Below are 13,302 nucleotides of genomic sequence, written 5' to 3'. Positions count from 1 at the left end.
ATAAGTGAGATCACCTGGGAAAAACTGAATGTGTCAAGTCTCAGTGAGGACTAAAGCATAGTGTTTGATATTGAGGGCAGAGGGAGAGGTGGAATGACAATATATTGTGGTCAGACAAGAAGATTTCAGAGTTCATGAACATGGAAATGGTGCATTTGTGAATGATGGCAAGATCAAAGATGTGACAAGTCAATAAACTTGTTGTCTGGATTTATGTTTGTCCCTGTGTCTTTCCCCTCCCATCCTGGGGAAATAGAAAGAGGCTAGAACTGGAGAGGGGAGACTTGGGGACCTCAAGCCCCAGAGGTATTTGATATTTATTGCATAGAATAATACTTATATGGTTTATGGTTTACTCTTAACAAGCTTGTGGCTAGTGAGTTAAATCAATTTTGTTCTAGTAGTGTGTTCAAAGGTTATTTAAAGAGTGATAAAGTTGATTTTTTTTCCCTTGCTGCCTTTCTACTAGGTGCTACCCCCCAGCACTGGTTGTCTCTCCATTGATAAGGATTGCTCAGCCATTTATTCCCATGAATCAAGCAGTGATACTCTCTACCAGCCTTTCAGCAAGCGTGAGCGGCTCAGGGCCAGCAGATACATTATGAAGCACACTTCTGACATAATCTGTGAAGTTCTAGATCCTGAAGGAAATGTTTTTCAGGTAAATAGTCTCTGTTCCCAAATGAAGTCATTGGATTAGATGATCTATAATTTTGGTCCTAAATCTTATAAACTAAGTACTTTAAAACATTGACTCATTTCATTTTACTCCTGAGTACCACATACTTATACACACACAACTTCATTTTAATCTAGTTCTGACTGTATTTCAGAGTTGACAACTTATCTGGGGTTTGGCTAGGTGGTGAATAAGATTTTCTTTTTGTTTATACTTTTTATAAACACTTAGCACAATGTTTGACACATAGCAAATCCTTAGTAAATAAATACTTCTTGACTGCTTGATTTAGCTTTGTTTAAGATCAGACTTCTTGCTGTTGTTGAGTGATATCTTACTCTTTGTGACCTCATTTGGGGTTTTTTTTTTGGCAAAGATACTGGAGTGATTTGCCATCTCCTTCTCCAGCTCATTTTACAGAAGAGGAAACAAAGGCAAACACGGTTAAATGACTTGCTCAGAATCACACAGCTAGTAAGTGTTTGAAGCTGGCTATGAACTCAGGTCTTCCTGACTCCAGGCTTGAAGCTCCATCTATTGCTTCACCTAGCCACCCTAAGGTCAGAATTAGGATGGACTAAATCAGCGTCAGAGTCATAGGACACAATGAAGGTGACACTGCTGTTAGCCAGGCAATATCCAGGGTATGACATGATAGAAAATAAATTCCTAGGCATAAAAATCATTCAATCATTTTTAGTGATTTAAAAAAATCATTATGTGAGTTGTGAAGAGTAGTGGACAAGGAAAAGGGAGGTCTGGAGCAGGAATATCTGAGTCCTGCAAAATTCTTCCTTCTCAACTCATCTCTGAACTCTCTGCTCCTCACAAATATGGCTGACCTCTCTTCTTTTTATTACCTCCATAGACTATTTAAGTCAAGCAAAAAAAAAAAATGTTCTTTTCTCACATGCATGATGTTCCTGCTCCTACCTCTATTCACCCATCTATGTAAATGGCACTCTACCCATTCCTTCTGATCTGTTGACATAAAATTCAGATCTCTGCTTTTTTTCTTACCTTTACCTCTCTTCTTTTATTTGTCTGTTTGGTTTTACAAACTTTTTGCAATTTTAATTGACCTCTGTATCTACGATGAAATGTTTAACAAAATAAACATACAATATAGGTCATGCTAAGTCAATGGTGGCCAGCAGGCTTCTATCTCAATTTAACATGACAGGCTTAAAGTGTTACCACTTTCAGGGGCATTTGCATCTCAAATAATTCCATTCAACAAGCAGTCCCTTAGTACTTCTTATATGCCAGGACCCAACTCTCTAGGTAAAAGGAATGAAGCTCTAATAGTAGAAGTCCCAGTATCAGTGAGCAAGCAGTAGAAAAATAATGGGAGGGTGAGATGGGGATGAGATGAAATGGAAGATAGGGATACTGTAGAATCTTTCCAGTGCCCCAACTCTCTAGGTAAAAGGAATGAAGCTCTAATAGTAGAAGTCCCAGTATCAGTGAGCAAGTAGTAGAAAAATAATGGGAGGGTGAGATGGGGATGAGATGAAATGGAAGATAGGGATACTGTAGAATCTTTCCAGTGCCCCTGAAATCATACCCTTTATAACAGGGTCACTTAGCTTTTATTTGAATAAAGATGAACTAGGTTTGATCCAACCTTTTTATTTGTTCCCTAAATCAAATCAGATCAGGAGATGTTCAAACTACCTTACTGACTTAACATTGCAAATGAATGAAACTTGACAAGGAAAGTTGATTGCCAATAAGAATACCTTAGCTAAATAAAAACCAGGGCTTCCCCAGAGTAAAAAAGATCATCATTTCTCTCTACTTGAGCAAACAGAAATCCTTATCTTGATAGCATATTCTTTTTTAATTAGCATCATTCATCACCCTCTATAAATTACTTTACTCTTAGGTCATGGTCGATGGCACCATATCAACTGTCATCCCTGAAGCGAGCTTGGAGGAGGAGACCATGGAGGAGGAAAGTGAAGATTATGACAGCTTATTGCCTGATAAAGTAGAAAAAAATCCTCTTCAAACTTATGGTGAACATGTCCCCAGGTAGTATTTAAAAAGATAGTCCAAAAATCTTGCTTTTAAAATTGAAAGAGATATTTTCACTGTATTCCTCAATTAACTGAATCATGTTTCCTTCGATAGATTTTTTGTTATCTATGCAGATGGCTCGGGAACAGAACTTCTCCGGAATAGTGATATAGAAGAGTATCTATCTTTGGCTTATGGGGAATCGACCACTGCTGTTCTGCAGGAGCCAGTACAAGAATACCCAGGTAGGAAAGACCTGTTGGGGATACACAGAATCAAAGACAGATGTGTACATAAATACAGATAAGCATATGCCCTGAAATTTATGGTTGGTGGGTGGGAAATGGAATAGGTAGGTGTGGATGGGCACCCTATAATCTCAGTAAGAACAAATAGTATCCTTGCCATCACTTCTCTGCCCCAAGCAAACTCTCTTTAACAGAAAGCTGAGTTTGAATCTTGCCTCAGAGACTCACTAGAGGTGTGATCCTAGCCAAGACATTTGAACTTTCTGTCTCAGTTTCTTCATCTGTAAAGCATTAACAGTAATAATGGTACATACCTCCCTTGTTGTAAGGATCAAATGAGATAATATTTGTAAAGTGCTTTACAAGCCTAAAAACATTATATAAATGCTAACTTATTATTGCTGTTGTTGTTATATGTAGTTATTATTATCATTATTTCTCTCCCACCCACTGTCCTTTATTCCTTCCATTTCCCATCTCTATCTCTAGGAGGTCAGAGTCCCACTTTACCACTTTTTCTTCATTCTTACCTACTGTCTTGGATGAAATTTGATCCACTAGTTAGGCTACGAAGATATACCTTAAGCTTGATTAGAGTTGTAAGATCCTAGGGCTTTAGAGCCAGAAGGGACCTTGGAAGTCATCTCATCTAACCCCCTCATCTTATGGCTAAAGACACTGAGGCCCAGAGAGATAAAGTGACTTGCCGGACATCACACAAGTTATGAGTGTGAAAGGCAAGATTAAAACCCAGGTCTTCTGACTCCACAGACATCCATTTTGAAACAAAAAGCAGCTGATGAAAATTTTCAAATGGGCATTTCTTTTTTAAAAAAGTATCAGTGGATTCCAGTAAAATTTATTATATCAATAGGGATTCTAAGGATAGGCAATTGTATTAAATAAAGTCCACAGCACATAGAAACAGGAACATAAAGTTTGTGTATATCTGTGTATTAGCATCTATTTGCATATGTGTTTATATGTTTCCTATGCAGCACTCCTAATGTGGTCCCCTATTGCCTACCATTTCTAAGTCTGTGGTACTCTCTGGTTAATTGTTTATCTCAGTCTACAATTCGTAAATTCCCATTTTCACTGACTTTCTCCTGACCAAGCCAGCATGACACCCAAGTAAAGCAAAGGTCATTTACTTAAAACAAAAGAGGGAAAATAACAAGTAATTCAAGCAAACAAGAGAAACACTCTGAATTCTCATTTTCCAAGCTACCACCTCCATGCACATGCCTCTCAGGGAGTGAAGTTTTCTCTGCTTTACTAACCACGCTGGGCTCATCCTGCCATCCCCAACACACAGAACGACATTTACCATCATTCACAACAGTGTATTAGGTGAATATCTACAGCAGTATTTGGTTTTTTTTCACTTCCCCACATAGTCATTGCAGTCTATGAGCATTCATGGCACAGAGTGACCAGAGAGAGCATTCTTACATTCCCCAGCATGGGCACCATCAAAATGAAGGAGCAATGTAGAAACAGATTTGCTTCTTGGCATATTAAGCAGGTGAACATTGATTCTCACAACAATATTTGTATCATGGCTATAAAAAAAAATCCAGATTTTTAAATGTAACATATGCATTCTACTATTTTCACCATGTTGAAACCATTATTTGATATTGCTTAGCCTTGTTAGTACTATTACATTTTACAGCCAATAAAACTGAGGCAAATAGAGGTTAAGTGGCTTTCCCAGAGTCACATAGCTAGTGAGCATCTGAGGGTCAGATTTGAACTCAGGTTTTCCTGACTCCAGGCCTAGCACTTTATCCACTGGGCCACCTAGTTGCCTAGCTAGTCTATGTTTGTATCTCTATATCTGTGCATGCATCTTTGGGGGAATGTATTTTGGAGTGCATGTGTCTGTGTATCGTGCTAGGCTATAATAGCCTCCTAACTCCCCATACACTCTTAACAAAGCTGCAAAAATAATCTGCCTCATTCACAGTCCTGATTATGTTGTTCTGCCACTCCAAAACCATCAATGGGTGCTCACTGCCTATGGGATTAAATACGAATCCCTTAGCTTGGCAGTCAAGACCCTCCACACAGCCCAGAACCACCCTACCTTTCTTTACCTGCTTCGTTTTATATCACAGTCCTTTGCACATTCTGTGTTCTCAACAAACTGAACTCATCAAACAATCCCTGCTCTCCTCTTACCTTCTCTTGCCTCTGTGTCTTCAGAAGGGCCATGCTGAATGCCGGTTCTATATCTATCACTGATTAGTCTTGTGAACTTAGGATAACTGTACCTTCGTTTCCCCTGTCCCCCCCAGACTTAGAAACAGAGTCACAAGGAGGAGAAATTGGGAATTTTTCTGGGTTATATGAAGTCTCAGGGCTTAAGGCAGTAGACATTGCCCAAAATTATAAAATTAAGCAACCAACCACGTCTGTAAGTCTCGAATAAGGGCTTGACAATTGTGCTGACCCAGGGTCTTACAGAGACTTTCCATTATGGAAGAAATTTTACCAATTCCTATGTGACTGTAGTATAAGCAGAGTAAAAGATTTAAAAATTAAAATACCCTTTTTTGTCATTTCTTTATGACACATGATTAAAAGACAAGGTGATGCTTACAAATAAAGGAAACTTGCAAGAAAATATTTTGATGAAATTTTTCATAAATGAAAAATATTTTTTTAAAACATCGCAACATTCAAATTCAACTTACAATATAACAAAAGAAATGAGACCACAAGCAAAATAGTTTATGCATTTTTCAAACACATAAATAAATGAAATATTAAGAAGGCATCAGGGTTCATGCTGATGGCTAGCAAGAAGTAACAGCGTATAATCTACTTGGAAAAAGTTTTTGATGTACAAATTATAACAATCATGGACTGTTCAGTGATTCAGCAATTCAGTGGTCACTGACATTTTTTCTTACTTCTTACTTTCAAAATAACGCATCCAGAGGTTCCCAAACTTCTTTGGTTTACTGACCCCTTTTTTTAAAAAGTGCTCATCACCCCCTAGATATCTACTTTCTTTAACCTTTTAACAATATGTTATTTGAAATATGTGTCATTTCAAAAAAAATATTCCTTCCCTAGATCGTCAGAGTACCCCCCAGGGGGTGGTATCACCCACTTTGGGAACCTATCGAACCATTCCTACCCTTTGTCACTCATGCCTTTACTTCGGAGATTGAAATTCCCAAATGTTTTGATTTTGTGTGTGTTTTTTTTTTGACTCTGCCCTTCTATGATCTGTCCTTGGGTGCCTGTGTCAGAGACAACGTTGAGCTGGAAGAATTATGGAGCCAGCCCTCTGTGACAAAGCTGGCCTGGGACTGAGATTTCTGTACTTAGTGAGAGAGTGTTGTTGTTAAGTCATTTTAGTCATGCTCGACTCTTCATAACACCACCTGGGGTTTTCTTGGCAAAGATACTGGAGTGACTTGCCATTTCCTTCTCCAATTCATTTTTACAGATGAGGAAACTGAGGCAAACAGGGTTAAGTGACCTGCCCAGGTCACACAGCTAGTGTCTGATGACAAATTTGAACCCAGGAAAATGAATCTTCCTAATTCCAAGCCCAGTGATCTATCCTCATCTTATCTGAAGATTCCCAAAGAGCAACAGTCATGAATTCATACCTATTAGGTGCAAAGCATGGTACCAGGAACCAGGAATTCAAAGACAAAAATGAAGTGATTCCTGACCACAAGGAAATTACATTCTACCAGGAAGAAATAATGTTTATCGCAACTGATAAATAGAAGGCAATTTGAAGAAAGGAAATGAACTGGTAGAAATAGGAAAGACTTGCCATAGTAGATGGAATCTGAGTTGAGCCTTAAAGGAAATTAAGATTTTAAAGGCCATGGAGAATGTCCCGTATGTTTACATAGAGATAGGAGATGGAATAGAATGTTCAGGGTATAGGTTGTATGCTCAAGAAAAACCAAAAAAAAAGTGATTTTTATTTCTTCTTTGTGCTGGAAGTAGACAGCACACATTTTAGTAAGTAAATACAAGGTTATTTGAAGAGGGACAAACCCCAACAACCAAGGAAATAGGAAAGATTTTTTCCTTGGCTCTGCTGCTTATTAACTAGGGGACCTTGGCCAGGTTACTTAACCCTATAGACCTCAGTTCCCCATTTTTAAAATGAGGGATTTGGACTAGTGGTTTCTAGTGTTTCTTCTTAAATCTATGATTTATGATCATAATTCTCCCATGGTAAGCAAAACAATCCCAAACACAATAATGACAAGTCAATAATAGGTTCTCAATAAACATTTGTTTACTGAATGACAATGAAAATGAAGGAGGCTTTTAAAAAATTTTATTTGTTTTGCAAAGGACCTAATTCTAACTTTGTTCGTTGGGCTTCACTTGGAAGGACAAGGTTATTGAGTCATTGGGGGTGGGGGATGAGTAAACAGAGACTTCAAGAGCTTGAAATTTAGGGATTGTTCTCTGGATAGAGGAGGGAAGGGGAATGTGTTTATGGGTAACTTCATAGTGTAGTGAACAGGGTATTGAACTTGGAATCAGTAAAGCTCAAATTCAGATCCCACCTTGGAATCATGTGATGCTGAACTAGGCACTTAAATTCCTCAGTCTCCATTTCCTCATCTGTAAAATGGGGATACTAATAGCACCTGCCTCACAAGATTGTTGTGAAGAATAAGTGATGAGCTACAGTGAAAACTTCAAATGGCTCAGTAGCTAGAGCACTGGGCCTGGGGTCAAAAAGGCTCATCTTCTTAAGTTCGAATCCAGCCTCAGACACTTATACTAGCTGTGTGACCCTGGACAAGTCACTTAACCCTGTTTGCCTCAGTTATCTCATCTGTAAAATGATCTGGAGAAGGAGATGGCAAACCATTCCAGTATCTTTGCCAAGAAAACCCCAAATGAGGTCATGAAGAGTCAGTCACATCTGAAATAACTGAACAACAACAACATAAAAATACTGGCTATTATTACTTTGGAAATGAAGATGGCATAAAAAATAGAATTTTTTTTAAAACCTGTAACAAATAACCGCTCTGAGGTCTTATAATTAATTAACAGCAGAACCAGATTTAGAATTGAAGTGTTCCTAAAAGCAGCCTGCTTAGCTCATACACTACACCTTCCAGACAAAAATAAATTAGCCAACTGTAGAAGATATCTCATTCTACTTGCTAACTAAAGTAGGTGGTTTTCTGTCTGTCCTCTGATGATTACCTCATTCCTCTCAAGGCTTACATGGGCTCTGAATTAATATTTAATTCCTCTGTTTTGGCAAGGATAGTTGATTTCTCATAGTTCTAAGGAAAGAGATGGATCTAAGGATGCCCCACTGAATTCTGCAGAGGAATTTTGATTCAGAAATGAGCTTTGTAAACCTTGTCTTTGATCTAGGTGCTCTGAGCATCACTGTTCTTCGCCCTTTCTATGAAGTGTCTCCATGGGTTATGAGGAAAGAATTAGACACTATTGTTCCCACCAATCTTCAGTCAAGACCCTGGAATACGTTCCCAGCAGTTGAGGTACAAAGGTGTTGTACTGAAAAGCAGCTTTGTGAAATACTGGCGGTTCCCCTGCCCCTTCTTTCCACTCCTACCCCCGCCCCATAGCCTAGCAGCTCAGTTCCCCTCAAGCCTTGACCCTGTACGACTAATAAGGGATAGTGGCAAAATTTTAATTCTGGTCTTCCGATCAACTCTCCACCATACCACTCTGTCTCTCACACCCCAATTAAAATAATAAAATATTAGAAAATTCATCCTGACCAATTAAATCACCTTAATCTCCTTTGCCCAATATTGTATCCTTTATTATTTTGAAATAACATAAATGCATCCAATTCTCAGTAGCCCTACTTCTAGTTGGTGTGGTCATGGTTTTCCTAAATTGGAATAATCTTGCATTATAAAGACTATCCTAACCTATATGGCAATAATATTTCCTAACATGGAATCACCACTTTCGGGGGGGGGGGAGGGAAGGGTTGGAAGAAATCAGGGTTAAGTGACTTGCCCAAGGTCATACAGCTAGTAAGTGTTTAAGGCTAGATTTGAACTCAGGTCTGGTGCTCTATCTCCTGCCCCCCCCCCCTTTTTTTGAATCACCACTCTTTAAATACTATTTAGTTCCTCCTTCAGGGATTCTTTAACCTTTCATTACAGCACACAATTTCAATTCTTTTGTGCCTTCTATTTTTCTTTTCATTTACTATTTTAGAAAAATGCAGTATGTGATAAATAGCTTTGCAATCACATTAAAATCATATGGAAATGTCCTGTTGAGGTTTGTGACTATAGTAGAAGAAAATAGACTTTTATTCACTTTCAAACAGGGCATAGGTCCCTCAGAAAGTTTTGCCAAAGATAAAAGAAACCATTCTGAGTGAGAAGCTTCAAGTATTAATCTGATCCTTCAAAGGCAAAAGATTAGAGGGACAGAAATATAAATCTGGGTCCGACAGTTGGGATTTTCTCATGTCCATAGTTTCCATATTTAAACCTCTGTAAGTGCCATCCTGAAGTAACTAATGTATTCTAAGTTTTGTTTTTAATTTGATTGTCTGTAATAAAGGGACGTGTTTGATTAAGAGGCAGAGGATATAATTAGAATAGTGGAAAGGACCCTGAACTGAGACCAGGACACTTGGGTTCCAAGTGTTGCTGTGCCCAAAGCTGGCTGTGTGACCTCAGACAAATCACTTCATCTTTGGGGGGGCTTTCAGTTTCCTAATCTTTGAAATGAGAAGTTGAACTAAAATGATCTCTAAGGTCTCTTCCAGCTTATTTAGCTCTTTGTTCTAAAAAACATTTGGACTTATTTATAACCAATATGGATCAAGAAAAACAACAAATTTGCAGTGAAGATGAATTAAATGCTTAATCACTGGCACTAATCATAATGAATCATTTCCATTACTTATTAGAAGAAAATTTCAGCTAAACATGCTTGCTATTTCTTTGAGAAAAATGACCTAAGTTAAAGAAGATGCTTCTTATGATACCATTCTGAGTGCTTTCAAACCGAGCTTTTCAAGTAGTGCCTCTAATTTTTTTTAGGTGGTAGGAATCTTCATTCGTAGCCCACCACTCACTAGGATAAGCCTGGAGAGTTGGTAATATCATAGAAAAGGACACCCTTTATTCCACAGTATAGCAAGTGGATAGGGGACTGGAGTTAGAAAGAGCTACTTTCAAATCCCAATGTAGAAACAACCCTAAGGATGTCACTTAACCACTGTGTGCATCCATATCCTTATCTAAAAGGAGAGAAAACATGGTGGGAGGGAAGGGTTTAGACTCTTAGATTCCTCCAGATACAAATCTGTTGTTGCTTGTCATTTGTCCTACTTGGGCTATTGAAAATATGGATCCCCAAACTTGTTGGGAAAGAAGAGGCATATACTAGGTAGGATGGATACTAAAAATAAAAGCCACCCCTGGTAGGTAAGATGGATACTAAAAATAAGAGCCCCCTACTACCACCACTGGACGCAACGCCCTGCTTAGTCATGATATTGCAGAGAAGCCTCTATTCATATGCCCGTAGGCAAACAATGTTTATAGTGGATAACAACAGACTCTATATGTAAACTGTATTTGAGAATAAAGGGGAAGTGAATTCCTTTGAAACAGTTTTGAGAGTATTATTTGTTAGCTCATGGAAATTTAGAACTGGAGGAATCTTGGGAACTATCTAGTTCAACTCTCTTAATTTATAATTGACCAAACTGAGGGTCAAAATATTGAATGATTTACCTAAGGTTATGCAGCTAGTTAGTAGTGGCAGACCTAGGACCAGAATGAATGTCCATCTCCTGGCTTTCAGTCTAGGGTTCTACCCAGTATCTGCAAACACTACTAAAAAAAAGAGGTATTGCAATGACCTGACTTAGGTATATGTCCAAATGACTATTGTTGGGTCATAGCAGTGCTGTGATGACATCATGAGTCCTACCAGGAAGTTTAAAGCAAAGGGCAAAGAAACTTAGGTAAATAAACTTAGTTAGAAGGATGCCCTACAAATATAGGCCAGTATTAAGGTGGTCTTTTGTATTCCAAGTGATCACTAAAAAACAGAGACCATCCCAGAGTTGGCTTAGGAATCTGAATATACTCCAGGGACCTACTTAAAACAAGGACAGCTCTCAGGTAGTCCAGAATAGGTCATCATCTTCCAAAGAGGCACAGCTTCTCAAGAAATCTCTGGAGCAGGATGGATATGGAAACAAATATATTATGTATCCACAAACCTATGTTTCAGGACTGCTGATAAAATAAATTCAGTTAACATTTAGTAAGCACCTACTGTATGCCAAGTACTGTGCTAAACTACCACAGAAACTACTCATTCTGAGAGGAATGGGAAATTCTCTAGCCCTAAACTAATACTGGATAATGATCTCTTCTAAATGGCACAGCATTGTCTGCAGACCATCTGCATGCCACTGGCTTTGCCATTCTTCAAGCATCTGGATTTGAAACTACAAAAAAAAAGTCTTAGTGAAATGTACCAGGGAAGTATCACTGCTTCTGGGGAGGTTGGATCTGGTGGGTCACTTGAGCTCAAGAGTTCTCAGCTGTACTAGGACTACAGCTGATGGGATGTCCACATTAAGTATGGTACCACTATGGCAAGTCCCTAGGAGAGAGAGGATTGCCTAAGGAGGTACAAACCAGACAAGATTACAAAGATTTCATGCTAATCAACAATGGGACAAGCCCACTTCCAGCTGAGATGAGATAGGGGAATCCAGTCTCAAGAACAAACAAAATGTGTTGGAGAAGATGCTAGAATAAATAAATAAAAAAATACTCTTAACTATAAGACATTCTATATAATAAACTGCTTTATTTTAACATTGGTGGTGGTTTTGTTTTTACAGAAAAAAACTCCAGGTCCCCCATTTGGAACTCATATTTGGAAGGGTCTATCCATAGGGAACATGCACTTGGCTTACCTACCTGCACCTATTCGAAAGTGCCCCAAAGTGCTCCAGGTCCGGCAATTCATTCAGCATGAGGTCATTAAGAATGAGCTGAAACTAAAGCTGCAATTCTCTCTTAAGGTAATTGGAACCATGAAGTCATTATCTCTCAAAAGGAGGAAAGGAAGGTGCTTCATCTATTTTACAGGGTAAATCTGGGCATTATCAGTACTCAGTTTCATGTGTCCATTCTTTTCATTTACATTGTTTGACTCACTGTGTATATTATTGTCCTAATTCTGCTTGCTTCCCCCTGCCTCAATTTACATCTTGCCACTTGTCTCTGGACTCCTCCTATCTGTCATTTTCTTACCATAACATAATACTCCATTATATTCATGTAACCATAATTTGTTCAGTAGCTTCCTGCTTTGTTTCCAGTTTTTTGCTAATGTACTGCTATGAATATATGCTGGAGTATATAGAATAGGGCTGGTTGATGGTGCAGTGGATAGAGTGCCAGGCCTGGGTTCAGGAAGATTCATCTTAATGAGTTCTAATCTGGCCTTAGACATTTAATAGCTGTGTGACTCTGGGCAAGTCACTTGACTCTGCCTCAGTTCACTTTTCTGAAAAATAAACTGGAGAAGAAAATGTCAAACCACTCCATTATCTTTGCCAAGAAAACCCCAAATGGGATCACAGAGAGTTGGACTTGACAGAAATGACTAAACAACAATATATAAAACATTTATACTGGTGATCCCTTTGAGGTATGTTTCCAGTAATGTCATCTCTAGGTCAAAGAATTTGAGCAAATTAACTAGTTTTCTCAGATAATTCCAAACTGTATTCCAGAATAGTTGGGCCAACTTGCAGCTCTACCAACAGCATATAAGTATGCCTAAATTTCCACATCTTTTTCAACTTTGAACATTTTTTCACTTTTGTCCTATGTGCTGCTTTCTTTATAAATGTTCGCATATAATAACTTCGCTAATATGTTCCAGAATTTTGCCAGTCTTTGAAGACAAGCTCACCAGCCCTCCAGTTAGAAAATTACACCTCCTTTTTTTTTAAAAGCAAAGCAACATTTACTTTTGTGATAGCTCTTGTGATACATCTCCTTTTCTCTGTTATTTTCACTTTTTATTAACTCTTTTGAACTTAAATACAAAGTAAGAAAAAGAAAGCATTGCCATGTGCACAGCAGAATGTAAGAAAGGATTGAAAATATACAGCAAAAGATTTCCATTTCAAGAAAGTCTATATAATAAATTGTGTTCAGAACTGTCCATCTTTTCTTTGATTGCTTAAGTTCTTTGTTCCACACTGTGCACTTTTTATTTTGTCCTTTTTTCCCCTTTCCTCCCCCCAAGAAGGCTACAATTAAGCACAAATATATTTATTTATACACACACATAAACCTATAC

General features: G+C 38.2%; 1 protein-coding gene across 5 annotated transcripts in view; it reads left to right on the top strand.

Annotated features, from left to right (window-relative positions):
- The window catches only part of SPAG17 (sperm associated antigen 17), a 258,218-nt gene that overhangs the window by 205,534 nt on the left and 39,382 nt on the right, over positions 1–13,302 (top strand). For all 5 annotated transcript variants that reach the window (XM_072644500.1, XM_072644502.1, XM_072644501.1 and 2 more), the window contains 5 exons: positions 470–661; positions 2,568–2,716; positions 2,816–2,946; positions 8,341–8,468; positions 11,828–12,010. In XM_072644500.1, the coding sequence (XP_072500601.1) occupies positions 470–661; positions 2,568–2,716; positions 2,816–2,946; positions 8,341–8,468; positions 11,828–12,010 (783 nt within the window). The remainder of the gene's footprint in view (positions 1–469; positions 662–2,567; positions 2,717–2,815; positions 2,947–8,340; positions 8,469–11,827; positions 12,011–13,302) is intronic.

Source organism: Notamacropus eugenii, chromosome 2 (genome assembly GCF_028372415.1).
Source record: "Notamacropus eugenii isolate mMacEug1 chromosome 2, mMacEug1.pri_v2, whole genome shotgun sequence".
In the NCBI taxonomy this organism is placed as follows: Eukaryota; Metazoa; Chordata; class Mammalia; order Diprotodontia; family Macropodidae; genus Notamacropus; species Notamacropus eugenii.
The sequence above is the reverse complement of the archived record's forward strand: the minus strand, read 5'-3'. Positions and strand labels throughout refer to the sequence as shown.